Source organism: Tyto alba, unplaced genomic scaffold (genome assembly GCF_018691265.1).
Source record: "Tyto alba isolate M040663 unplaced genomic scaffold, T.alba_DEE_v4.0 Super-Scaffold_19, whole genome shotgun sequence".
NCBI lineage: Eukaryota > Metazoa > Chordata > Aves > Strigiformes > Tytonidae > Tyto > Tyto alba.
The window spans coordinates 1,264,845-1,292,699 of NW_024881281.1; the positions used below are offsets into that span (position 1 = coordinate 1,264,845).

The window sequence follows — 27,855 nt, forward strand, 5'->3', positions numbered from 1 at the left end:
ATTTATTACAATAATACAGAACACAGTATTGCAACTCAGAATACCTCTTAGTCGTCACTCTCTCTTCCATTCCCTTTGCCAGAAATTATTTTAGACAACATTTTTATTTATCTGTCTTGCACAGGGATGGATATTAGAATCACAGAACTTTAAAATATTACTTAAAATATACATTAAGCTTTTAAGGTACTGCAGTTCCCAACACCAGCATTTAACAATGGCCAAAGTAAACAGTAAACAGAGATGTCTCAATTCTTTCTCTACCAAATAAACCAAAACTAAGAGCTGAGAAACAAAGCTGAGAAAAAATGAGCACATCTGACATGAGTTCTTGTGACACTACCTCTTTCAGAGACAATACAGCTTTTTCTCATAAAGGCAACACAAACTGAAGATAATCCTTCATATATCTTTACAATAATGGTAAGGAACTCAACTGCATTAATGGCAGCTTCATCACTGTATACGAGGCAACCAGACAGCAGTTTTACTGATGCTTCCTCTGTACATTTTACCCATGTAAATTATTGTAAACTGCTGCTGTTCTCTGCATTTTTTTTTCCCTGTGTAAAGATTTCTATGTGATCAACACTGCACAGTCATTCCTTCTCTGAATTACTGTAGGAACAGAAGGGACATGACAAAACACAAGTGTGAAATAAACTCATAACCTGTACCTTCCAGAAGTCTAGAAGATGCTTTAGGGTTATGGGATGTTTTTGGAACATGAAAGAAGTGTTTTTTTATGTTAGTATGTGTTAATGAAGATTTAAGAAAGACTCACAACCTTGCAAAGAAGAAAAAAAAAAAAAAATCAAAATCAGGTTTATATTTATTAACAGGGAGTTTAAAGAGACATCAGTTTCCCATTACCATGGACCAGTGAAGTGAATGATCCTCCGTCACATACCATCAAGTCTCATAGTGCTATAAAATTTTCACCTATTTTCTTGACAGTCTCAATTACACCGGAGCCCTAAGCACTCCTTTTCATTAGATTCAAAAAGCAGTTTCAGAAATATTAAGATATTAGAGTGACAGACTAAAACAGACAGGTAAACAGTACCTTTGAATTAACAGCCTGCAGAGAGCGATGCAAGACGTTTTAAAATTCTTTCATGTCTGCAACAGGCAGAATGTGTAACCAATGCGATTTCTCATCTTGTTCACAATTCTGTGAAAGATCATTTGGCTTACAACTCAAATGACTGAAAGACTACAGAGATTGCAAAATCTAAATTTTCAGGTAAAAGCAAGTCCTTGTCTATAAGGTTTTTTTAAGCAACTGCTTTGTACCGAGCATTTGGCAGTCAGTATTGTTCTTGCCAAAGCTCAAGTCCTGTAACCTTAACCTTCTACCCTCGTAACACTTCCTGAGACTTAACGTGACCCCCTTTGCAAATGTGATAAAGTATATGACCATCACTCAAACAAATAATCAGGGTTTTTTTGCAAGACAGGACAGCATCACTATGCCAATATTATATCTGGCACTCATCTGAAGCAAAGCATATCTTTTCAGGTGTGTCAAAGCCAGTGAATGAACATCTAGCTTCAAAACTGATAATTTTTTCCATTGCAAGTCTATCTAAATGTTTAATAACTGCATAATAATAGAGGAACAAAATAAATTATCAATGTAAAACCAGTGATGACTGATTTTTGCCAGTCTCTATTGCTGACTTTATTTTTGTTTCCTTTTCCAGGATAATATTTTCAGATTGAAGCAGAATTGAGTAATAAATTCATTATAATGATCAATAACTGAAACATTAATCAGTGATATCATCAACCATACTAAATACTCAGAGATTCAAATATAAATGCACTTCAAGTGTAAATGAAAGACACGTTACCACAGCTCTGTTGGCTGATATGCAGTCTATTTTCTACTGCTAAACAGAACGTGTTACACATTTCTTATACTGGCATCCACAAATAAAGGAGAGACGACTCAAAATGGTCTTGCTCCTTTAATCGTGTTCTTCCATAATAGGTATTACATTAGCTTTGTGTCTTCTTTTAATACATCTGATCAGGGCCTCAAGGTGTGATATGATTACGGGCCACCAATTTAAGTCACTGGCTGAAGTTACAAGAGGTGTCATGAGACAGAACAGCAAAGTTGAAAGATGAATTGAAAGGCCTTGTGCCTTGTTCCTCTCCAAGCGGTGATGCTGGCAGGATGGTACCCCTACACAATGTTGAAAAGTTTTGGGGTTTTTTTCCTATTAGAAAATGCCTACAAGACTTGTCAGCAGAACAAAAATCTCATGGTGCCAGTGCCCAAGTAAACAGGTACAAGAAGCAGGCACTGGAGGAGACCACACGCTCGAGAAGACAGCACAGCTTCAGCAATACGTGGCCTTTTTTCCCCCTTTTAAAACTTACCCACAATAGGTAACCTTTGATAACTGTTTAAAATATTACAGGATCTTCAAAGAAAGTGTGCTTCTTCCTTCCCCCCAAAATACCCAACCTGAATTGTTATAAACCAAACTAATTTACATCCTACACAGCAGCTGTTCTGGTTTCACAACTCTCTAAACAAACACCGAAGTCAGACCCGCAGGGCTCTCATCTATTCATTTCAAAGCTGTATTTAGTTTTAAATGATCTCCATGAACTGACCCGAAAAATCTTAATATATGTTTTTTTATTCTGAGTCAGCCAAAAACCTTGTGATACCACAATTCATTACCATGGGTGTAATTCCAGTCTTGGGACATTCTAATGCCAAATGCAGACCCTTGGAAGAAAAAGCAGATTTTCAAAAGGGAATGAAATTAATGGCTTTAAAACACTTTAAACTCAAAGTTTAAGCAGTAGCTCAGTATGAAATAGAAATTATTACAGAAGGATTCCCTTTACTGGGTCATATGATAGGTGACAAAATCTTCTTGGGAACAACTGTGGGAGTGATGATATATGCACTTAATATTCAAATTACCAAACATCTGTCAGTTCTTAATGTTTTCGACAAGGCTTTAGATGAGTAAACAGTAGCATAGAAATGATAAGGTGGCATGCCCAAGACAGAGATCAGAGAAAAAGCCACAAGTAGGTCAAGGCTGGCCCCGATTCTGTCAACATTCACCTACTTTTCTTCAACTGCTTCAGAAAACAATAAACAATCCAAATCTAAAGAACATAAACGCCTTTCTCCTTCAGCAGGGGCAAAAAGAAAGCTGCAACTCAGATTATGGGCTTGGGTAAGTATGTCAATGCCCTGCCATCAAAAACACAGTGGAAGACCTTAATCCTGATTTTTCAAATACAATCAGTGAGCAAATATGCTCAGAAAAGCACTCTGATACCTTGAGCTACCTGTAATAACTTTAAAAACAAATAAAAGGTACTTTCCACTTCGTAATTAAAAACTGCTTTCAGTTAAGATGTTAGATAGAACTCTTATTCACTTGAATTAAATCAGGCGACCTATGCTAAAATAGACTTTTTTTTTCCTCATATTTTGCCAATCAGTATTGCTTTATGACATCCTCTGTTCGAATACTAATGCATAGAGCCTGAGAGCACGCAGGACCTGTGCTAGCTGCTCTTCAGCCATTGACACAGAAGTATTCTTCCGCAGAACATGCACCAAGACTCTCCTTCTCAAGCAGCAGTCTGGATCTATACGGAGAAGACAAACCTCTTGCTCTGTCAGATGACAAATGGCAACCTTTAATGGCTTTAAGATTTAAAGCTGAAAAGAATTCTAGCAGGTCTTAATTTCATATCCTTTTGTTCCGGTTCATGATCTGAATATTCACTTGTGAAGCAGCACCCCACAGAAGACTAACAATTCAGGACGGTGTCACAGGAGTACTAGTTCAGGCAGAGGATGGGCTGCCAGGGCATGGCTGGGAAACCGCGTCCTTAACCAAACACAGCTCCTAAACGAAAACCGAGTCCTTCAAATCAGAAATGTACTATGCTTGTCAGCAAGGATGAGGCATATATAAAAAAAAGAAAACATAATGGACAGTAACAGTGAATTCAGTCAGTCCTTTCATAACAGTGACGGGAATAAGGAATGAAGAAAAATTAACAACTATTATTATGTGAGAGCTTCTCACCCCAACAATTTGAATTTAGACATAAAATAAGGTAGATGTTCGTTACTACTTTTTTCACTTTTAACCCTCCTTTGTTTTTGTATTTGGGTTTTGCGTTTTTTTCATTTACATGTGTTGAACTTACAAGAAAACATAAACCATTAAACTCCACTGTCCTTTAACTGTACATCATGTTAACAAGATCAGTTTCCACAATGATTCAGAGGACATGTGCCCTTAACAAAACTATTGGCAGATCTGTATTTTCCAAGACGTCACTTACAGCCTGTGTCTATTCTTGTTTGTTCTGGATACGTCCTTGCAATTGAAATAGGAATCGTGACTTGAAGAATGCTAATTGAACAGAAGACTCCTCACTTTTGTTAAAAAAAAAAACCAACAACAACAACAACAACAAAAAAACAACAAAAAAAAGCAGCATTTCAGTTTTTCTTGTACTGTTTTGATTGACTCTATTATTTTTTTTAAAGGTACACAACAAGTCAAGAGCTAGTTTGCAGATCCAGCTTTCTGAACTGCCCACCACAGCTCAAGCCAGGTGCAATAACTGTTGAAGTTAAGGCATGCTTGGACACTAAATGCTCTTTACAGTCTACATTTCTAACCTCGTGCAGTATTACATCATGCATATTCATTTTATCCACATCATGTCTTTCCATGATCTATGTGATCCACGACCCTTCAGTCAGAACAATAACAAAAAGAATAATTTTCCCTCATCAACATACCCACAAGCTACAAATCAACATCAAGGAGGTCTGGTCTACAGGATTTCAAAAGCGCTTGGGGAGAACACAGGAGAGTCAGAAAGCACTATGAGGTTCAGAAAATTCTCTTCTTCATTCTACCTAAAAATGCTAGCCTAGGAATTGACAAAATTAAAACAGATGGACTGCAGGCAGTCTGGGAATAATTGATATATTCTCTTCCTGCTCTAAAGCTTACCTGCAAGATATTCTCCCTCCAAATAAGGGATCTGAAGTAAATGAGCCAAGAAGAATTTACAGAAACATCCAAAGAAAAGTTATATTGCTATATGAGAACAGCCTTTTTGAGAATGCTTTTGTTCTCTATGTAATCTCTGGAGGGAAAAAAGCTCTTATTTAGGGCTTTCAAATACTTTCATATCAGTCATCAAGGGCCTTTAAAAACAACGGCAGAAGGAAGCCAAAAAGGTACTCTGATAAAAGTCAGAAAGACATAGACTTCTACTCAGAAGCCAGTGCACGGTGAGCTTCCACTCCAGACAGAAGTGCCATACATAAAGGAAAAGTGTTCAAAATGGACTGTGATAGAAGTGCCCCTGTATTTTCTGTAATAAACCTTAACCTATTAATTAAGAACCAAAACAGCTTAAAAAAAATAAAATGGTTTTCAGTGAAACAAAGTCCACTGACCCAGACCACATGCTAGACTCTCTCTTTCCTAATCTACAACTAGATTGGCTTTCAAGTCTCATTTGCAGAGCTCAACGAGTTCTAGCACAGATCTTGGCAATTACTTCACATGAAGAAGATTGCTCATTTCTGAAAATTGCTACTACCTTTATGGAGTAAGTTTTGCTATTCAGGGACAAATATTCTTCAATAGTTACAAGAATTTATACAAAATAAAATAATGAAATGCATTATCTGAAATTAAAAACCCTATGCACACTTTCAAGAAAGAAGGGAAAATCAGTATCTTTTCAGAAAAAAACTAATAATGTAGATAAAGCCCAAGTAACTACTGGACCATCAGTTCAATACCACTCTCAGCTTTATTGCTCCCATTAAGCAAAGGCTCTACTCTGACACGACATTAGCTTACAAAATGAAGAAAACTAAAAGAGCACCGCCTGGTGGTGCCAGAATAATGAAGAAAAATATTGCCATGAAACCAGGAGTAGATTTAAGATTCAAATTTGGAATAGCAGCATTCCAAAATGACAAGGAAACTAAAACACCAGTTTCCCTAGTGTGCAAATTTTTTTGCACCTATTAAAATGTATTTGCATATGAAAGAGAATGGGGGAAAGAAAATCATTCTCTAGAGTCCAAGGATTCCTACATTTCCTAGTATGTTTTACTTTTCCACAAAATTTACTGCAAGAGTTCTTGAACAGAAAGCTCTGAATCTATTTTTTTCAAATAACACATGAACACCATCATACCAGGTTCTAAGAAAATTAAAGAAATAACAGAAGATCATTTATCAAAGTACATATTCTACAAAATGATACTGCTACAACCATTCTGGTGTTATATCCAACATCATAAACAGCATAAAATTTCCACTCACACACATATGCTTCCAAGCCTTTACAAAAAAATACCACACCAGGAAATTAAAGAATGATACTACTAGGACACACTGATTCTGCTACAGCCCTCATGATTAAAGCTCGAATTCTTACTAAGCACTTTTAAATGCTGTACATGGCCATGTTCCAAAGTCAGCCATAGCCATGGAAGTTATTTAATATCAAGGCTGATCTAAGTCTACCTTCATTTACCCATGACTCACATAACAGAAGCAGATAGAGCTTTAAATATTAAAATTAAGCCCAGCTCGTTCTGGTGTTTCGGTGTACCGAGTAGCAATGCATTTCAGTAAAAGGCTGTGTTCACCTAACGCAGCTCGTCCAGTCTCCTGTTCCCTCTTCTGTGAAGCTGTAGGCACTCCTGCACTCCAACACTGCACTTGTACCACCTTGTATGCATTCACACATTACACACCTGAGTTCAGTTGAACTGTCATTTTTTCCAAGATTACTGAAACTCCCGGTAGGCAATTTATAGTAAAATTATGGAACTCTGAAACCTAGAAAAATGTGCTGACAATTTCATTGATCAAGACTCTCAGTGTACTCTACAATATATAATCAAATATTAAAAATATCAGTACCTTAACAATTTTAACATACTACACCTCAGCCAAGCCAGGGCATTTCTGACCACAGGTGAGTTGGGGATTCCCCTAAGAGCTGCTCAGTTCTGTGATCTGCATGCTCGAATCACAAATATTTGCACGCATTTTACATCCACAGGCCAGTCTGTAGCCCATTCACACGGCATACATGACATACTAAGGAATGCCAAATGTTTCCATAGAGCAGATGACTCTGCTCTTTTCCAGGTTACTCCTACAATGCACTATGGACAGAGCTCTGGTGATTTCCACAGAGAAGCAGTATTTATTTTCTACAATTTAGCCCTCGTATCTAAACACTATTGTCTTCATTTAAACATGCTGTTGATGAGCTGCACTTCATACAAAGTACCACAGACAATACTGGAAAATAAGAAAAAGGGGTGGAAGTGATGAAAAGGACAGTCAGAAGACAGTGGGGGGAAAAAAGTAAAGAAAATGTTACCTATGTTATTTCTTAAAAAACGCATGGCTTACTGCTACAACAGCAACATTATTTTTTATAAACTCTCTATTTAGATAGCAGATAATTGCTATGGTTTGTACCACCTTTAGCTACCATCCCATTCACTACCCATCCCATTCACTACCAGTCTCATTCACTTTTTCCTTGTTACTGCTTATTATGGTCAAATACTATTATCAAAAAATAAATGCATTAACCACATAAGCCTCTATCCTCTGCATACATATTTGTACTGCCTGTCACAAGCCACTTTCATTTAAGCATCTACTACCTCACTCCGGGGTCTAGTTTTACAAAATTGGATGTAATAGTTAGTTTGACTCACCATAAAGCAAAACTTACAGCATCTACTGTGTGATGTATTTTCAAATTATAACACTGGGGCTTTGTCCATTCCGACTGCACTTAACTGTCTGTAGAACAGCTGAATATATCCACATAGATAATTCCGAGAGCTATAAAGCTTCTTTCTGTGCTTGAAAACCAATCTGCACTATTCCAACACAGACAAGGTAACTGTCATCTTTGAGAAATGCCATCAGTGACAGACACGAGCCAGTTCTGGCCCAGCCAACGGGACGTTTCACATGCAGCAGGGATTCTCCCTTTCCCTCCATCCTGCATCTCCAGTTAACCCATCCTCATCCCAAGTCTCTCCTCCTAGAAACTCACACTCTTCAGCTCCCCAGGCTTCAGCTCCCACCCATCTCCAGCACGCACATCACCACCTACTGTTCTTTCCATAACTAACATGGGAGGAGAGCTATGCAACTCCAAACTCAACAGCTTACACCAGTGCTGACGAGTCTGCCTACTAGTGTAATCAATACTAAAGCTGCATTACCTAAACCCATTATTTATTACTGTAAGAATTTCCCAACTTTACAGGTAGTTTAGGACAGACTCAAACTGGCAAAAATCCAAGCTACAGCTTGGAAACTGAGACTGTATTTTGTTTACAGAAAGTGATCATATCGTTGCAAATACCTGGTCCTAAGCAACAGCGAACATGGTCATTGATCACAGCCATTAAATAATCTATTACAGAAATTTAAAATGGACATCAGCTATTAAGTAAGTATCAGGCATATTACATACCTGAATTGCAGAAACAAAATCCAAACATTTTCAGATGGATTACTCTCATAATAATATTTATAACTTAATCTTTAATCAAGTGCTTACTCTTAGACTCTAAAGGTTACAGAGGAAATTGCAGTAACCCAGCCAAGCTTCTTTTTATTGAATTCTTTTGACCAGAAATAAATGGGTTTTCAGTAAACCCTAGAAGCTGTTCTGAGTACAGATCCTACATTTTGCATTACTTCTCATATTCCAGAAGGATTTTAAAATCTAAATTGCCCCTGTATCATCTTATTCTCTGTTCCAAGGGCTTTCATTTTTCAACAAGCTCAAAAAAGTAGTCCATTCTGTTTTCAGGAAATCTCCAGAGTTAGGAAATAAGCACAGAAATCAGACTAACAGAAATCTAAACACAGCAAAAGTATAACCAACAAAGGTAGGAAAAAAATAATTTATTCTTTGTCTCAGTTGAAATTCTGTTTGGACCAGTTAGAACCGTCCTATAACATATTCCTACTACCAGCGAGTAATTAATACAGCTTCAGCAAACCTTACACCGGGCGCAGTATGAGAATCCAAGCGCTACCAAGCAATTGTGAACACCAGCGCAGTTATAGGAGTGGCCACCACTCTATATACACAGGGGTTTAGACCATGCAGAATACAGCTGTAAACTGATTAAACGTTGCAATCCAGTAGCACACTCCACCCAACTAAATTATCCCCGGATCATGCAAGCAGCTTGTTGCATTTCCTACGTGCCATTTCAGTCTTTCAAAAATAGAGTGGGGAGAATTTTTCACATTTTGTGTAGAAAGAGGACTCGACTGCTCCACTGCAACTTTTCTTGTTAAGAAACCAAACGCACACTGTGCTCAAGTAACTGAAACTTCCACATAAAAAAAACTGGGAGCTGGATCTCATTGGTACACAAAATCTAGTGACAAGGTTACAGTTCAGTATTTGCTTACAAACAACTCAGACAAACAGGACTTCAAAAGCTAGCCCTCAAATACAGAACAGATGGGTCTTCTTACATACAGGAGCCTACAGAAATAGTTTAACCTAAAATACTGTATTATTCCCTCAAACATCTCCCTTCATCTATACTCAGTTTTGCAGACTAAGGCACTCAATTCTCTTATTTTCTAACTCTTAAAGTACAGTTGTTTGTGGATGTTATTAATATGCCATTTTGAAAGACATCATTACCAATCATATTGGCAAATTACTGTTCATTTTCATAAACACAAATTCCGTTTAAGTAAGCTCTAAACAACTTTGAGCTAGCTTTTCTCGTCCGAAAAGCTGAATGTTACATATTCCAGACTAGAAGGCAGAACTTTCCAGAGGATTAAAGAAACATGAGACCCAGATACAACCATTACAAGTCATCAAAAAACACTTCAAACATATCCCAAAGGCTTCCTTCTACTTTACCTGCCCAAAGCTATTTTCACTCTCAATCCCATTGTTCCCCGAAGAAATCAAGCAGCCTAGCGACATCAAGCAGCTTCGTACAAAACACACACACTTGGTACTTGCCTTTATTTACTACTCTATTTGATCATGCACAATTGGTATGAATGCTTACACCTTCACCCATTTATAAACACTAAAGGCATTCCTGTCTTCAGATTAGTGAAATCAACAATTTAAACACTCTCTTAAAAAAAAAAAGTATGTGGAGGGGAGAGGGGAAAAGAACATATGAAATATGTCTTCTGAAAAATCAATATTAGACTGTAGATCCAGTCACAAGCTGTTCTGCTGTAACATTTGCTGAATTCAGAGGCAAGAGGAAATACTGAATGTTACCACGATTTAAACTGTATTATCAGCATACAGTTGTATGTGGATACAAACAACATCAAGATTTGCAGGTACTGCAAAACAACATGAATTTCAAGTGACCTGTGAAATGCTGACCTTGACATAATTTACAGTGAACTAATTTATCCAAAATGGTCCTCGCCCAACTTCGAGAAAAAAAATGTTATCCACATTCCTTCCTTCTTGCATCATCTTACAAGACAATAATGAACAATCTAGTATGTTACTTAGATAGAATTTCACCTAATTCCCAATGTCTAATTTAAATGCAAGGAGTTATTATATCCATTTCATTTAATTCGGTACATTTGGGGAATAGTCATTTAAATGTTAACAGAATTTTTCTTTCTGTGAAATTTGGAAAAAAAAAAAAAACACAGCTTAAACATATAAGCTTTGTAAATTTTCCCATATAAAAAAAATGAATGAGGTCATTGTTCTACTATATTTCTTCACAAATAGAGTCAGAATCCAATTTAGATAAAGTAATCCTTTAAAAAATACTGACATAGCGATTAAAGATAATCACCTGCAGATTCTTAAATTGTGATGGTAAGTGTGAAACACAATACACACTCTGCTCTGTAATGTGCCCATTGCCAGCGTTGCCTCTTTTGCCTTAGGCATCCTCATGGTTTCCTCCAAGAAATAACTGGATAAAACCCACTTAGTCTCTTCCTTAGGAAATCACTGCCTATCTGCATCAAACACCCCAGACAACAGAAAAACTCACTGAAGTATAACATAAACAGCAGAAAACCAAAAAAGCCAGTATTCACCGCAGTGCTCCTACCCAGTACCCACAGCCCCGTCAGGAGAGGCTACTAGCAGCAAAGAGACTCTGCCCAGATGGACAACGAAAGGTGACTTTGTTTTTAAAATGTCATTTAAAAATGGCAGGATGCCACGTCAGGCAATTACAATGACATTTAGATCATTATATCCAGTCTGCATACTGGAGCTAGAAAGAACTAAACAGTGGTAATCTTTTCTAACTGGAAATTTCTGTTCACATTTTTCTGTTACACTTTGTGTAGACAAAGCAGATGCATCATTTGAATGGAGAAGGTTCATATTTACCTGGATGAGTGAAGATCATAAGCAATGCTAAACACAACAGTCAATACAGACAGCCAAGTCCTTCAAATATCCTGGAAGGATTTTTTTAAAATTTTTAAATATTAATGACCGATTAATGTATTAATTTTAAATATTTTTGTTGCCCATTACTGAAAGCAAATATTTCACTACATCAAAAACCAACACACCACACTGTAGATATTTTTCATTCTTAAGAAAAGCCCTGAGTTACATTCTTGATTAGTACTGTTGTTGCATCTTAGCCAGCTGTAATATCAGTCCTTTAAAAGGCTCTTTGCATTTGTCTCGGGTTTGCTTAGTTTGGATGTTTTGTAGGGATCTTCTCTCCAGATAACATTATTGGCATGGATTCCTCCTTCCAGAGCCTCCTTAGCCAATTCTGGTGGATGTTCTGTTCCATCTACCCGAGCTATCACTCCCTGCTGACAGTTCCCCCTTTATGCTCAGCCTCATTCACAATGACAACTCCAGGATAAACTTTAGAGTCCTTTTGTATTTTTTTGAACAATCACAAAAAAGTCATTTTAGACTAATACAAAATGTCAGATGAAATAGTTTAAAGCAAAGTAAGCAGGTGTCCACCTAAACACTAATTAACAGGGGATATTTTCTTACTGTTCAAGTAACACCTTCCACTAACAGGTGAGTTTTGACGGACTGGAAAATGATCATGATACAAACAATTTTAGCTTAGAAAAAAAAAATCTCACACCAACAGTCTTAAAAGGTTTCATAACACAAATTTCATAATTTTCGAAGTATTTCATGCTTACCAGACTGGACTTTTGCATTATTATTTGCATTAACTATGCAAAACATCATTGCAGTTCACAGCAATATCAGATATCAGAAGGGGAACTTGTCCTGCAGTTATTCACATCTTTTTAACGCTGTAACATCTTTTTTTTCCCCTAATACACATTTCAGCAATTTTGTCCAAAACAAATTCTCAATATTGAATACCTGCTCAGCATGACACGTTCCTTTAAAGTAACAGGAGATTATCGGTTTATCCTAGCAATGTCTTTCCTACTGCTGTGCTTAGTATCAGCATAGTGATAAAATCCTCTTAAAATAGTTCTAGGGTCCAGGCAACAATTAATTGTATGCAGTATTATTTCAATTTTTATTTAGCAATTACTTTAGTGATTTCAGGCCTTTGAAGGCCAGGAACGAACAGCAAATTTAGGCTAAATTATGTCTGCTTTTAAAAGTTATGGCAGCCTGTACATAAAGTCCTATCTCAACATCAACAGCCATACTATTTGGAACTTCACTTACACTGCTGTCCGACTTTCTGAATAAAAACTATTAGAAGCAAATACATTAAAAACCACACTACAAATTAAAATTGTGTAAATCAGGACTCTAAAAAAAACAAACACACCCTTTTTTCTACAGTCATTTGTAACAGATATCCCACAGGCCCACAGAGATGCCTTTTAACAGTTTTGATAATAGTAAAACAGATTGCTTGATTTCACAATCTTTGATGAGTGACAACAACTTTTCAAAATGAGAGATATATATAAGACAAATACAATCCCCACACACCTTACCGTGTCATTTTTTCTTATCCCACGGGAATAGATATATCCCAACCAACAAGACATTTTCATAAAATTGCAGCAGCAGTGTTAATGGCTTGAACCAGCAACAAAAGTCATTATTCCCTGTCTACCTCCACAGAACTTGCAGTTCCTCTTCACAGATCTAGGAATCCTGCATGAAAACAGCACCAGCGCCTCTTGACAGACGTATTAAGGCTTCACCTCTCACTCCAAAACCTATGAGCCTTGGCAGGTTTGATTATTATTATTATTATTATTATTATTATTATTATTATTATTATTATTATTATTATTATTATTATTATTATTATTATTATTAATCCCACCAGATGGCAGTAGCATGTCTCCCCAGCAAAACAGGGAGCACTTCTGCAAAGGACAGCTCCTTAGAATATATATAAGACTTCCAAAAATGAGACAGACAATTTGAAATATGGGGCACAAACAGGGTTTGTTGCCAAAACTAAAATCCAGATTTTTTTTCAACACTTTAAGAACATGTTAACAGTGAATACTTAAAGAGCAAATTGCTCCATTTTCAGCAAATGAGGTACGCAACTTGGCTTGTGGCAGTTTGCCAAACTAGAGAGCAGTTAAGCAAATCCGCAGAACCTGGGGGTAGGTACCTACACACCTTTTCCTGCTTCAGCAACTCCCCCCGCCTTTTGTCACCGTTCAGAAACACCAAGCTCTGGTGTTGCGTTAATATGCACATCTTCACCCTATGTTAAAGCACAATGAAAATGGATAAATATAGCAATTTAATGCCGATTGTTCAAGAGATTCTTTTCTCCTTTGCCAGCTTGGGTTAAGTTCACTTTAAAATCCGCATGTAGTCAGAGGAGATGCCGTGCCAGGGATAGCTGATTTAAAACGTAATGGTGACTGGATGAGCAAGGATACATTCTGTATATACAAATACTAGCAGCAGCAATACAAGCCTGCGTGAGTTAATAATGAAAATGCTGAAGCATGATGCTTTGGCTCTTCATGAGTGAAAAACTCCAGCAGCACATTAGCTACCCCAAAACATCATAAAGTACCAGACAAATGAACTAATGACAAACGCTAATTCAACTGCCAAGTCAAAATCTCCCTCAGTAAGCTAACGGGAAACTCAATACCACACACTCCTGATTACTTATTTGACGAGCTAAACTTGACTGCGGGATAAGCTGTATCTTTCTAGACAATGCAATGACACATCTGAGTAGCAAGACGAAAGACTTCTTCAAACACTCTAACTCTCTGTAAAAGAACATCCATTTCCCTCTGAAGTACAGACACAAACTTTTCAGTTACCTATTGGTGCCAATACACGCTCAGAAAGAGATACAGATAAGCAACAGAATCCTTATTCAAAATGAGCTCAGGCCTTATGCTACTGAAAATTGTGTTGCACTTGTACCAAAGTATACATTTTTCACATCTAAATCAACTTAAACTAAAAATATCCAAATCAATGTTTATGTTCAGTTGCATTACCTTACATAGCTAAAATTAAACTACACAAGCATTCCTTCAGGTTTTGAATGAAATCAAAAATGCAGGTTAATTATTGCTTATGGACTCCTAAATTCAGTCTGCATTCACTGGCAGAAGTTAATATGAAATGCCAAGAGCCTGACAGTGACCACTGAATTCAAATATATGTCAGCAAAGAGGAACTGAATTTCAGCCAACAACGCTCTCAGTCCGCGTAGCCTTACAGCTGTACCAAAGGAGATCTGACCTCTAAGCTTCTGCTTTTTATTCAACAACCTCCCTCTTTTTTTTTTTTTTTCAGCTGTTGTTATCTTGAAGTAAGAGCTGTAGTTACAACTTCGCAAGCACAGTCCCGCTCCTGGCAATTCCTGCTTGTGTGGACGCGGTTGCACGGTCAGGGCTCTCGGGAAGGGTGGACAATTTTGGCACCGTTCTACCCCATGTCAGTCAAGAGCAGACCCTTCTGCTTTCTACACTTTTTTTTTTTTTCCCCCTCAGCATTCTTAATGATATTATATTTAAATATGCAAGCTTGACCTTTTATTCTACTGAATATCATGAAAGCAGATCTTTCTCTTCACCTCATTTTTTGGCAAGTAAAACTGAGAAAATAAAGACCTAGGAAATACACAGAGGTAAACAAATTGCTTGTAACAACGATAACAAGGTCTGATCTTATATAAAGCTCTAAATTTAAGCAACCCTGTAACAATTAAATTTTTAAAACTCCACACTTTATCAAAAAACATACAAACAGATGGAAATACTCTTTAGATAATTTTTTACAGCAGATTTCTTGTCAGTTTTCATTCTTTGATATCAGCTTTTTTATACTGTACCATAGCAAGATCACAGCAGTGCTAACTGTACAACAGCACCACTCCAACTCTGAAAACTTTACATTTAAATTAACTCCCTAGGCCTTCTGAATTAAGGGACACAAGATCAACTACAACATTAACCTACACCTAGTTTGTGCAGCTTGTTCAGCCTTCCTAGAAAACATGATTTTATTACAAACACTGGCCTGGTTATGAGCAACCAACTTAAGGGGCTGGGACGAAGGAGTAACGTGTGTTGCTCATCTGAGGCCTGTCCTGCAAAGCACTCTGCCACCATGCGCTGGTACAGACTGCAGCCCCAGTCGCCTAACACTTCGATCTCACTGAAATTAAGGTACGGACAGGACCTACAGCAAAACTGCTTAAGCAGCACAGAAGGCCTTGTCGACTGAATGCTGTGAAAAGTTCTGTGGGGACACGAGGCAGTTGCACACTTCAAACTTTGTATTTGTGATACAGGAAGTGTGCTGCAACACGCCTGCTCTCAAAAACACCACCGGGGCATCTCTCATGTTTCTAATAAACATTTCAGAATACAGTAAACTGACAACCATCTGTAAAAAAAAAAAAATATATATATATATATAAAGTCATGCCAGTTTTGCTTCAGTGATCCTGAAGGGCAATAATTACATACATTGTACTAAGATGGTCACAGAATATATTAGAAAAGATTACGCTCCACTGGCAGAATCCTCCGAAATAGCGGCTGGGGGAATAAAAGGACCATAGGCAGTACTACAGTAAGACAGAAAATCCCATTTACATTTATGAAAGGAGAGCAAAGTTCAGATATTCTGTTTCAGGTAGCACACAGACTACTACCACAGGTCAAACAGTCTCCTAGACAAAGATCTTGACAGGTGACTGAAGGAGGAAGACATTTTCATATGCTTTTAATTTCTAACTTTTAAGTCAGGTCAAAACATATATCCTAACGCTCATTAGTTAACCTGAAAATTTAGGAAGCACAGAATACGTACTCTAAGAAAATGTATAGCAAGTATATAAACACGTTGCATTGGTCTCAGAAGAGAATGATGGTGTGGCCTGTTAGTCAGAGGTTGCTCTTCACCACTCTAAACCTCGTTCTGCCAACAAAAACAAGTGAAGCCAACTTTCTAAGAACAGAGAAGAACCAGTGAAAAAATCTGTAGTAAGCAGCTTTCTTGTATTCTGATTCAAATGACAAAAACAAGAATGAATTATGATCTGGTAAAAAATGAAAAGGAAAAATCGGTTCAGGTTTGGTTTTTTTTTTTTTTTTTTTTTTTTTCTTTACTCACCAGACAACACCAAAGGCTCCATATCCAATAGGTCTGTCCGGCTCAATATCCAGTTGCTGTTGTGGATGTTGTGAGTGCTGATGATGGTGCGCTTTAACTGCAGCAGCTGCTGCAGCTTGTACCTGAGCTGGGGCTGCTGCAGCTGGTCCAGGGGCCTGACCCGGTGCCGGTGATGGGAAATATGGCTGCTGCTGCCCTGGGTTTAGCATCGCCGCGGCCGCGGCTGCAGCTGCCGCGGCCGCAGCTGCCGAAGAGGCATGCTGCTGTACGGGATGTACCGCAGCTGCAGAGCCTGGATGCAAGTGATGCTGAGGGTGGTGGTGGTGATGGAGGTGAGGAGGAGGGAGGTGAGGAAGGTGGTGGTGATGGTGGTGGTGGTGACCTGCTGCTGCTGCAGACGTACCGCCATTGTAAGCCGCCATCATTTTTGCGTTGGCTGTTGTGCCACAAAGAGACATTCAAAAAAATGCCCTTTGATTGGATAACAACTGGGTCAAGCTGTCATTTGGCCATAAAAATGAAATCTGCTACACTTTAAAAGAAGTTGGGTTTCATCATACACGGCCCACCTTTAAAAACATGGAGCTCAACTGGCCTTATCTCTTCGCGAAGCCAAACAATTTGGAGAATCTCTTCATGTGTGCGTGAGCCAGTGTACGAACCCTCTTCCCCCAAGAGTCCAGCTGTAGTTGGCTACTGAAACTCCATCCTTGGGCAACTGGGTTGGGTTTGGTTTGGGGGTTTTCCTTCACTTTTCTTTTTTTTTTTTTTTTTTTTTTTTTTTTTTTGTAAATAAAAAAGAAATACAATGATCAATCCCCCTTCCCTCCAGAAGGAGGATTTGGAGTCTCTCCTCTGGAATATCCTGAGAGGACTGATGAGTCTACCCCTTCCATTCCCACATCCTCTTCATTTATCTCCTCGAAACCTCCCTGAGCGCCCAGGCACCTCCTACATAGCTCCCTCCTTTCAGACACCTGCTCCCTCAAATATAGCAAAAAAAAAAAAAAAAAAAAAAACCACAAAAAAAAAAAAACTTGGGAGTTTGCAACTTTTCCTTGAAGGCCTGAAACACACACAAGCACCCAGAAAAAGTGAAGAGGGACGGAAGGAGTGAGGAGAAGAGGGCGAGGATAAGGAGGGGGAGGGCAAAAGGGGATGAGGAGATAAAAATAGATGGAGGAAGAGAAAGGGACGGGGCAGAAAACAGCGAAGGAGACGGGGCGAGGAAATTAAAAAAAAAAAAAAGAAAAATGGGAGCGGGGAAAGTGCCAAATGAATGACAGGGGAGAGCGCGGGGCCGGGGGATAAAGGGGCGAGGGGGGAGGCGATGGCGGCGGCGCCCTGACAGGCTGCCCCGGCGCCGGCGGCGGGCAGCGCCTCAGCGGGGGGCGCCGGCGGCTGCGGCCCCGCGGGCGGGGACGGGCCGGGACGGGCCGGGGGAGGGGGGGGGGGGGGGGGGGAATGTGGGTGTGGGGGGGCTCCGCTGCGTGCGTGCGGCAGGCAGAGGTGGAGGGGGGGGACGGTGGACGGGGGGGACGGGGCGGCGGGCTCTCAGGCCCCCGCCGCGCAGCGCCGCTCCGCCCCCCGGCCGCCGCCGCCGCCGCCTCGGCCGCCCGACCCGCCGCCGCCGCCGCCGCCGCCGCCGCCACTCACCTCCTCACGGAGCCCCAGCGCGGAGCGCACAGCGGGCACGCGCACCCGGCCTGCCCTCCCCCCCCCCCCCCCCCCCCCACCAGCACACCAGCCACCCCCCCCCCCGCCTTCCCGCCCGCCCCCATCCAGGGGCGCGCGCCCGGCACCTCGCCCCGCAGCCAATCGGACCCGGCCCACCAGGCTCCGCGAGAGCCGCCCCCACCCAATCACCGCGCGGGGCCCAGCTCGGCCGGCCCATAGGGCTCGGCCGCCGCAGAGACTCCCTGACTCAGTCCCGCCCCCTTTGACCCCCGCCGCCCAATCGCGGCGCGCCTCCGCGCCCAGCGCCAGCGAGACCCCGCGAGATTCCCTCACCTCACACAACCCTCACCTCGGGCGGCCCCGCCTTCTTCACCTCTTCTGCCAATCACGTGGCGCCTCTCCGGCCTGCTGGCCAATCGACTCTCCCCCTTTGCCCACTCCCGCCCCGAAGGCCTGCTTTTTGCCCAATCACCGCCCCCTATCCGATCTGATTAACCAATGAGGACAAACGAAATCCCGAAAAGGGGTTACTGGGCCAATAGGGCTCGGAGGCGAGGCGGCGGCGTGATTGACAGCTCTCTTCACGAATGAGAAGCGGCGATGGGCGTTAAAAGCGCCTTCGTTCTTCAAATCGCAGCGCGAGGCGCCAGGTGACGGACGCGGAAGTGGCCGGTGCGCTCGTCTGCCGGCGGGCAGCTGGCCAATGGGAGGCGGGAAGCCGCTTGACGGGCGGCGGGAGGGGCCAATGGCGCTCCCGGGGCGGGGTGAGGTGAGGACGCGGCGGGGCGCAGGGGTCACTGTGGGCGCTGAGGGGCGGCGGCGGGAAGCGGGGCGGGCACCGGCGGCGGCAGCAGCGCGGTGGGCTCCGTCCCTCTGCCCGCCCCGGGCCCTCGGGCAGCCCGTCCCGTCCCGGGGCGGCGGCGGGGCCCTTAGGGCTGTGCTGGCTCAGCGGTGAGCCCGCTCTCCTCGCCGCCCCGGGCACAGTAAGGGAAGAGGAGCTCGGTTTCCTGAGGTAGAGGTTTTTGCCTCAGTCCTCTTCTCCAGAGGAAGGTGATTGCCAAAGCTGTCTTGCACAAAAGAAGCTTGCCTAACTCGGCTAACGGAAGGGCGAATTTTTTTTTTTAAAGCCGGGGACTGACCTCGAAATGTCTGTGAAATTTGGAATTTTTTTAAGGGATGGCGGTGGGGTTTTGTTTTTTTTTGTTTGTTTGTTTGTTTGTTTGTTTATTTGTTTTGTTTTTTGTTGTGTTCGTTTTCTTTTTGGTTGGTTGGTTTGGGGTTTTTTTTGTTGCTTTTTTGTTTGTTTGTTGGTGGTTTTTGGGGGGGAGGAAGAGGGCGTGGGGGTTACCTTGGGGGTCTTTTCTTCCTTCGATTTGAAGACCAGCAGGTAAAGTTTGAAGGCTTTACCTTACAGACTTGAGGCGACTTGAGGCAATTTGAGGCTGGTGAAAGTGCGGAGCGGTGGCATTGAGGGCCCGAGCCTCGTCAGTAGGGAAGCACGGAGGCACACTATAAGATGAGCTTCCCTCTTCCCCTAGATCAGGAGGGGGAAAAAAAAAAAAAGTAATCAGAGGTTTTAGATCTTTAAAGCTGATAGCTGGTAGCAGATACTATAGCCAATTCTCCACGTCTCTTTTTTTCTGAGTCTTACTGCAGCATGCTTGTTAACATGCTCAGAAGTTGTTTCAAATGTGAAGGACATGTTAGCGTAGGACCAAAATATTTTTTGTGGTTGGATTAGTTCACTTGCCATTAAGCTGCATGCTTGGGGAATGCAGAGTGGTTCTCTAAAGCATAAGTGTCTCCCTAGAACACAGTAATAAAAATATGACAGTTTTAACACTTTCCATTTGCTTGTGTGACTATTAATCATATCTGGTTAATAGTTTTACTTCAGAAAAACTCTTACTTATCAGAGCTTTACCCATGATGGTAGTAGAGTCAAATTAACTGTGATAGTGATAAAGAGGTTCCTTCATATGTTTAAATTGAGCCGTTCCGAAGGAAATAAATGACCAACAGTGAATTTGTACGTGTCTGAGTGAGCTGCTAGCCTTTTCTTCCCTGCATCTGGTTCCTGTTTGAACAGAAGAAGGACTAGCAGAGCTGTAACAGTTCAACTACATTGCTGAAGTTTTACCAACAGATCCCCCATGGTACAGTGTCAAGTACTGTGATCTGTCTTTCCAGTATGTCTATCTTAAAAACTGAACATCACTGGGCTTCTGTACAGCATGGGGGAAAGGAGACCATAAGTGTGAAAGACTGTTGCAATTCTAAAACTTGAGTGCAAAATCTTTTTAAGAATGGGGTTTGGATACTTTTTGTCTGCTCTTGTGAAAAAGAAAAGTCTCAAGTATTTAAAGCAAGTTACTTTATTAAAATTGTTTCTGTTGTATTTTGTAATGTTGTTAGCTAATATTCCAGTCCAGAATTATAGTAGAATTTTGCGATTATGTCACAGGTTTAAGAGCAGAGACTTTACTTTAAAAAAAAAAAAAGTAAAAGCAGATTTGGTTTACATCAGTTTTATAATAATACATACCAGAAGAAGAGACAGAATACTTATTTAGAACTTGTATTTCTAGCTGTCTGTCTGAAGTTTTTATTGAAGTTGATAACAAACTGCTAATGTGAGTATGAATATGGCACGAACCAAGGATTCTTTTGGTACCTGCTTGCCCTCAGGCTCTGGAGAGGTACTGTACGGAGGGACAATGGAAGGAAGTGGATACAAAGCGGGTTGGGTGGGCCTGGGCATAGGGAAGTGCTGTGAAGACTGGAAGGCTTTTAAAACTCTCCCACACGTTTTCATTATGGACTTTTTTCCTTCTCTGTTATTGCAAAACCTGTCCAAGTAGTAAAATCAAGCAATTGCCTAATAATCATTATATGGAAACTTGGTTTCTAAACGTATTTGCAGGTTAATTTCTAAGTGGCATTATTCAAGTCTAATGATAGTGTCCTCTTCATTTTTTTTTTTTCAGTTAGGTACATTATTGAGTTAATTGTACCGCATGTTTTTAAATAATTGATTTTCTGTGGAGTATAATTTTTACTGGTGTATTTGCTGAAAGTCATCTTCAACTACATATTGGGAATAAAAGAGAAGGATGAAATTCTTTATCTTCATGCCACTGAACTGTAGTTGAATTAACGGCTGTAAACAAAATGTTCAGCGATAGGGGAAAAAGTCAAGCTTTTTCTAGCATAAAGTGAAAGTCTTGCAATGATTGCTTATTGAGAAGCGTTCTTACAAATGTGAAGTTTTGGTGACTAATTTAGGAGCCTAATCTCTTTAGGCTCCTTATTGTTAAAGAGTGAAGAGGTATAATGCATTGCACTCTGGAGGAGTCTACTTCAGGTGTATCTGGACATCACCTTAACATTTCTTTCCCCATTGACTACATGGAGCCTTTAGAGAGAAGCTTCTGAACAGCAGTGTTTAATATTAAACAGGGTGGTTTTACTTTTTTTTGTTTGAAGTGGATAGGAAACAATTCAGTCCTAGATCTCCAGTAGCGTATTTTAAAGCTTTGCATAGCCATCTCCCCTGGAGCAGCTTGTGTCCTTGAGAACCTGTTCTTTCAAGTATTGTGCTCATGAAAAGATGGGAATTGGATCCACTTCTCATTAGTGTATAAAGCATCTGTTTATACTTCCTCATGAGCAAAAAAGTTGCCAATTAACCTGAGGGAAGTTCCACCTGAAGCTTATGCTTTTTTTTATCCTTACTAATTTAAGGAAGGATCAACACAATGGGGATTGTATTCAGCATCTTTGCTGTAGTTGAGGATGTCACATATGTGCAGCTCTCCATTGCAAGTATCACATGACATACTACAATATCATGATCATTGCCTGTTTTTATGAAAAACAGACTTATTTCAAAAACTTTACCAATGGTACTATTTTTTTAGAAAGTTTTATATAGTTTACTGATTATCATCAAACACCAACAATCTCAAGTTTTTGGATAGAAGTTATCTTTAGTAAATCTGAAAGGAAAAATAAGTGATAGGTTCCATCACCTCAGCCTTCAGTCTGACTGCTTATTTATGTATTGCCACCAGGTGATCTGGGGCAGCTCCTAGGGGTCCACTGTTTGGTGAGCAGGGTTAGTTGCCTGAATCAGAACCCTACATCCAGCACAAAGAGCTTCTCCGCACAGACCTTTGTCTAAAGTTACTGATTTCCTATTTGTCATACAACGTTTTTGTTAGCTTTAGTGAATCACATCCATGGTGACTTCATTTCTGCTGTACATGAGTAAATAAGTGTCTTCTCTTAGAAATACTCTAAAAATGTCTTAGACACTGTCATGTAGATGAATTTTCAGCAGTGGGAGCAAAAGAAATGAACTAGGTTGCAGTCCTGGCATTGTCACTAGTTTTCCTGACCGCTCTTGACTGGGCTACTACAAACAGTGCTTTCCAATTTCAATGTCTGTAAAGTATAACTGAAGTCTGAGACACACATTATTTTAGTTTGGCTAAATGCTACAACCATATTGCCCATCTTTTATTTGCCCTTTGAAGTTAAACCAGCTCTTACCAATGAGGTGAGAGACTGGTGAGATGGCAGCTGAAGAGATAAGTTATCTTACATGTCCATATGGAGTTATATCAGATGCCAGTGTTGAATGACCCACCCTAACAAGTGTACTTTCCTTCTACACTGGGTTTATAAACACTTTTAATTGGTATTCCTGGCCTCTGTCATGCTGTGTAACTTAAGACTGTCGGTTCAGCTACTTTTTAGGCACTTCATGCTATGAAAGTTAAGGAGCACAAGATCCAGTTGATTCATGCAGAGGTATGTTTAAGGAAAAAAGCCTTTTAAAAGAATATTATGGAAACATGAAACCTGCAAAGTGCTTAACTTTTAATAGACCCTTTGTTTCTTCAGTACAAGTCTGTTACTTGAATGTGTTACCTATTAGTTATATGAATCACTCCTACTTAGAATAAAGCTGCAGAGTGAATTAATCGTGTACTACTCTAAGTCAGTGCTTCCTTGTTATTTAATGCCTCTGTATAGGTAGCATAAGTCTGCTGAGGGGGAGCTCAGTACAGAGCTGGCTCATAATTTTGAGCAACAGTGTTTTGTGAGTAGTTCAATGAGCTCGAGCTGCTTGATGAGTGAGTTGGCAAAATCTAACCATAGTAATTTGAACTGGGCAGGTAGAGACACTGCTCTAGATCCTGCCAAAGCCCAGTTTGATTGCAACTAATTTGTCATCCCCAGTGATGCATGGAGAAATGCGATTGGTGACTACTGCTGATGAAACATGACAGATCAATTCTAATCTCTTACTGGTGAAGGCATTTATTCATGGGGACATGCATCTGTCTCTTACTATTTTATTCACAGTGAGAGTGCTGTAAAGCAGTTGCAAGTCTGCTCTTTAGGTATCAAACACTGAATGCTATTATATTTAGATTTGTCATGTGCTCTTTGCTAAACTCTTTTTTAAACTACATATAAAAGTAAATACCATGCATTAGAAACACAGGGCACAGACTTGTTCCTTTTTGTACATTTACTGTATCAAGTTTAGTCTTTTCTGACTGGAGAGATTTATTTTCCTCTTGGATTTGCCACTTGCTTTGCAGGGGTATAATCTTTTTGACAGCACTCTGCATAAGGGCAAGGGATGGAAGGCAATTTGTAATCAGACAGTTCTATTTCTCTGCTCCTTCAGCAGTGTTTTAAACTTAAAATTCTCCACAAAAGATTGTATCTCATTGCACAGTGTAAAATGGTATGGTCCAGTTGCAGACATAGGCTTTGTGGGGTTTTTTCTTGTTTCACAAGAACTAGCTGTGAAAACAAGACTCTGAATATTAGAATAAGTCTTTTGATTTCATGGCTGAGTATTGTGCATAAATGTCCTTCAGCAATTATGCATGTAGGGGGTTTTGTGACCCTTTAATGCAGAAAAAGTATCATTAAGTGGAACAAAGCATAATAAAATGCTTGCACAGATTTCTCTCTGATTCACAAAAGGGGTACTTTGAGCTGCCCTATTGATAATTTATCATGTGGGTGTTTGACAAGCCCACACATACCTTGATATACAACTCTGCAGATAGTCCTCAGTGTTCTGTAATACTGTGGTAATATTTTATTCATAAATCCTAATGCTGAAGCCCTTAAGGTGTCATAAACATGGTGCTAATGCCTGTGAATTTGAGGGGGTTTGGTTAGTCAGATAAATATCATGCTCTAAATAAACTGTGATCCTAACATACAACAGAATAAGCATTAATATATAGAAAACATCATAGAATGAAAATTCTGTTGGTGTATATTAGTCCTTTTTCTTGCAAATAATAATTTTCCAGTGTTTTCATCTTTAAAACATTTTCTCTACAAAACTGGAAAAGAATAAATTAATCTATTAAGATGCAGTGAGGAGCAGGGGAAAGAATATTTTGTTTTAACTTTGATTATGTATAAAGATTTGTGTCTTAGAGCTTGCAGGGATGGCAGTATGCCCTCATCGAAGAGGAGGACAGGGTTCTGCTCGTCTGCTGTTGAATGAGGGACAAATCCCTCTTGTGCTCAAGGCAAGATATTATTAAGATAGGGTAAAAAAAAAAAAATCTAGTAGTCGAACTGAGTGGATGACCTAGCATAAGCTTGCTAGTCTATCAAAAAGGCATGTTGGCCAAGATGAGCCTCATCTTTGTCTTTAAAGCAGCAGTGTGGGAATTCAGCTGCTGCTTTGAAAGGCAATTCAAATGGTGGAATGGTATTTCATTAGAGCTACGCAGATATGACTGAGATATGGGGTAGGGGACAACTGGTGTAAAGGACAGATGGTGTCATGTAAGGTAGTGTGTATCTCTGACGTTGGGGACCAGACTCTACCAGCACTTAGGTTGCTGCACTGGCCTGTCAGCCCTGTGTGTGGCTCTTGCAGTATAGTTTTTGTGGTGGACAGTTGACAGCTTTGTCCCATGCTTGTTCAGTATGCAAATACGGAGATCATGATTAACACTGAGGCTTGAATTCATCCTGAAGACTATCACATCCGAAACACGCAACTCCATACCCTATAGTGCTTTCTAGCCAAAAGTGATTTCTTTTGAATTTTTCTGAAGGAGTTACTGAATTCTTTGCTCTCTGCAGAGCTTACACATGAGCTTGGCTTTAACTGGGAGTGCTCAGGTGCTTAAAGTTGGTTTATAGTAATTTGCAATTTAAAGACTTCAGCCTGATTGTTTAGTTCTTTCTGTCTCGTTTTACTTCTTGCTGCTAAACACCAGTTGCAGGAGGTAGAGGGGAGGTCTTTATCCCCTGTGGCTTTTTGGAGAAAGTGACAGTTCTGCAGTTCCCTCTGTTCTATGTTTCTGTGCACCAGAAATGACCCTGCTGCTCTTTGTCACCAGTGTTTCCTTTTATCCCTCTCCTGGCAGCTGTTCTTGCTCCATTTTGATGTTGGAACAGCAAATGAACTCCCTCTGAAGCAAATGTCATGCCAGTAAAGACGTTGAAGCAGCAAGAAAATCATCTGTGTCTCTGAAGACCGAATTGGAGACCTTTGTGAATGAGATGTTCTTAAAATAGCTCCACAGCATGTTACCTTCCCTAGAAGGTGGAGAATTGAAAACACTGCCACAAGCCATTTTTGCGTGAGCAGGATCCCTGAATAATTTTTTTTGGAGTGGGGAGATGAGCAAGTTGTTTACTTTTCTTCCAAACTAAAATAGGTACAATAGCATCCAAGCACTTTGCTTCTGCTATATCTTTTATGCAGTGATGGGGAGGGAGGAAGGAGGCCAAGACACCACTACTTATGATATGTTGAATTTTCTGGATTGTATATTTAATCGGTATAGAAAATACTGTTGCTGCGGTGGTATTTTTGGGAACAGTCTTCCAAACACCCGACTTCTTGCTCTGCTTGTCCCACAGTTAGCTTTTTGTTCTGTCATTGATTCCAGTGACAGCAAATTGAACAAAGCAATTGAGTTGATCTGAATTGATTGTATGTTTCTCTGATGGTACGCCTCCTGCTAAGAGTTTTGTTTGTAACATCATGGCTAATGGCCATGATTATTACTTGTCTTGCATTCAGTTACACTGAAACAAACTTCTTGCAACTTTGCAATGTCAGATTGGCTGTATGTTGACCCAGTATTCTGTAGGTATGATTCAGTGAAGTCCTGGGTAGGAGGTTAAGCTTTTAGGTTGTTAAGTTCTTGCAGGTGATGATGTATCTGTAAATACCAGCTATTTTGGTTTGTTCTAGCTTTATAATGAGAGCACAAAGTCCAGCCTGATTCTGATACCTCCCCCTCCCTCTCACCTTTATTTCCAGTTTGGACAGCTTTGCTTTTCCATGTATTGACTAATTTTGTCTGGCATAATAGCTCATAAATCATTCGCCATGTCAAAGTTCCTTGAGTGTTGTAATAGACCATATTCATTAAATATCAAAAAAAGAACAATGTGTTATGGAAACACTTAAACGGTAATTTTTAAATTGTGGTCTTTGCAGCAGCACACCTATCCATTACAGCAGGGCAATTTTGAGAATGCAACTTAAACATTTTTTCTCTGAGGTACAGAGTAGTGATTATTCCCTGTGGTTTTACCAATAATACAGTATTTCTTTGTCATACAGAAATAGTCAAGATAGGAACACATACAGGACCAAGACACCTGGAAACTAGTAGGAAACAAAAAAGTTGCAGCCTAGTTCATGACATTTCACTCCGAAGTTGTCTTCAGAGTGTGATCCTGGTAAACTGGGATAATGTAATGCAAATTAAGCTTAAATATACATAGGAGATTTGTTAGTGCAACTCAAAGCCTGTGCTTTATTAGGTCATCAGAGATGTGGAAAAACAAATTTCTTGCTGACTCCAGAATTATATCCATATATCTGAGAGCAGACTTTGGTAATGGGTATTTGAAATGGACTGTGTGACACCAAATCAGCCTGGTTCATGTAAGTTGGCAAGGCTTCTTTCAAACTTATTCAACTTCTGTCAGATTGTTCAATGGGTGTTTGTACTAATGCTACCTGTCTGAGCCTGCTGTGTTTGTGTCGCAGCTGGTGAGCCACCTGCCCAAGTTACTCATTTACATTGGTTACTTTTACCATATGTTTACATACCTTTAGATACTTTGGGCTTGTATCTGTTGCAAGAAAGTATTTAATATGAAGAGATACTAAGTGACATTAAATATTGTGGTGTTATTAAAGAATCTGCTCAGTCGAATTTCAAATAACTAATCTCAGATAATCAACAATAAATGTGGAACTAAAACCTTTTCACCTTTGCTTTGTTTTGGATTTGTCTTTTTGTTTGGTGTCCCCCCCCCCAGTATTATTAATGATATAACAGAAACCAGTTTCTTCAGGCAAAAACCACTACATGATTTTAATCTATGTATGACAGTACATTTATATATTTTCCAAGAGTTTCATCATCATTTGCTGCTTGTTTAAACAGGTCACATGTTTAGTGACCTTGTTCTTCTGTGATCCACTGTTTCTGGACTAAA

The 27,855-nt window shown here is 40.1% G+C and overlaps 2 protein-coding genes across 9 annotated transcripts in view; one reads left to right on the forward strand and one right to left on the reverse strand.

Moving 5' to 3' along the window:
• The window catches only part of NLK (nemo like kinase), a 66,852-nt gene extending 48,490 nt beyond the window's left edge, over window positions 1-18,362 (reverse strand). For 2 of the 4 annotated variants that reach the window (XM_033004799.2, XM_033004801.2), the window contains exon 1: window positions 16,657-18,045. In XM_033004799.2, coding sequence (XP_032860690.1) covers window positions 16,657-17,114 — 458 coding nt within the window. In that variant the 5' untranslated portion in view covers window positions 17,115-18,045. Of the gene's footprint in view, window positions 1-16,656; window positions 18,046-18,312 lie in introns of those variants that run through there. The other 2 variants (XM_033004800.2, XM_042791403.1) reach the window with 2 other exon arrangements.
• Window positions 18,363-19,004: 642 nt separating this feature from the next.
• Window positions 19,005-27,855, forward strand: part of LYRM9 (LYR motif containing 9) — a 41,482-nt gene continuing 32,631 nt past the window's right edge. For 3 of the 5 annotated variants that reach the window (XM_033004821.2, XM_033004817.2, XM_033004820.2), the window contains exon 1: window positions 19,137-19,383. The gene's annotated coding sequence lies outside the window, so the exon portion shown is untranslated. Of the gene's footprint in view, window positions 19,103-19,136; window positions 19,384-20,403; window positions 20,490-27,855 lie in introns of those variants that run through there. The other 2 variants (XM_042791528.1, XM_033004818.1) reach the window with 2 other exon arrangements.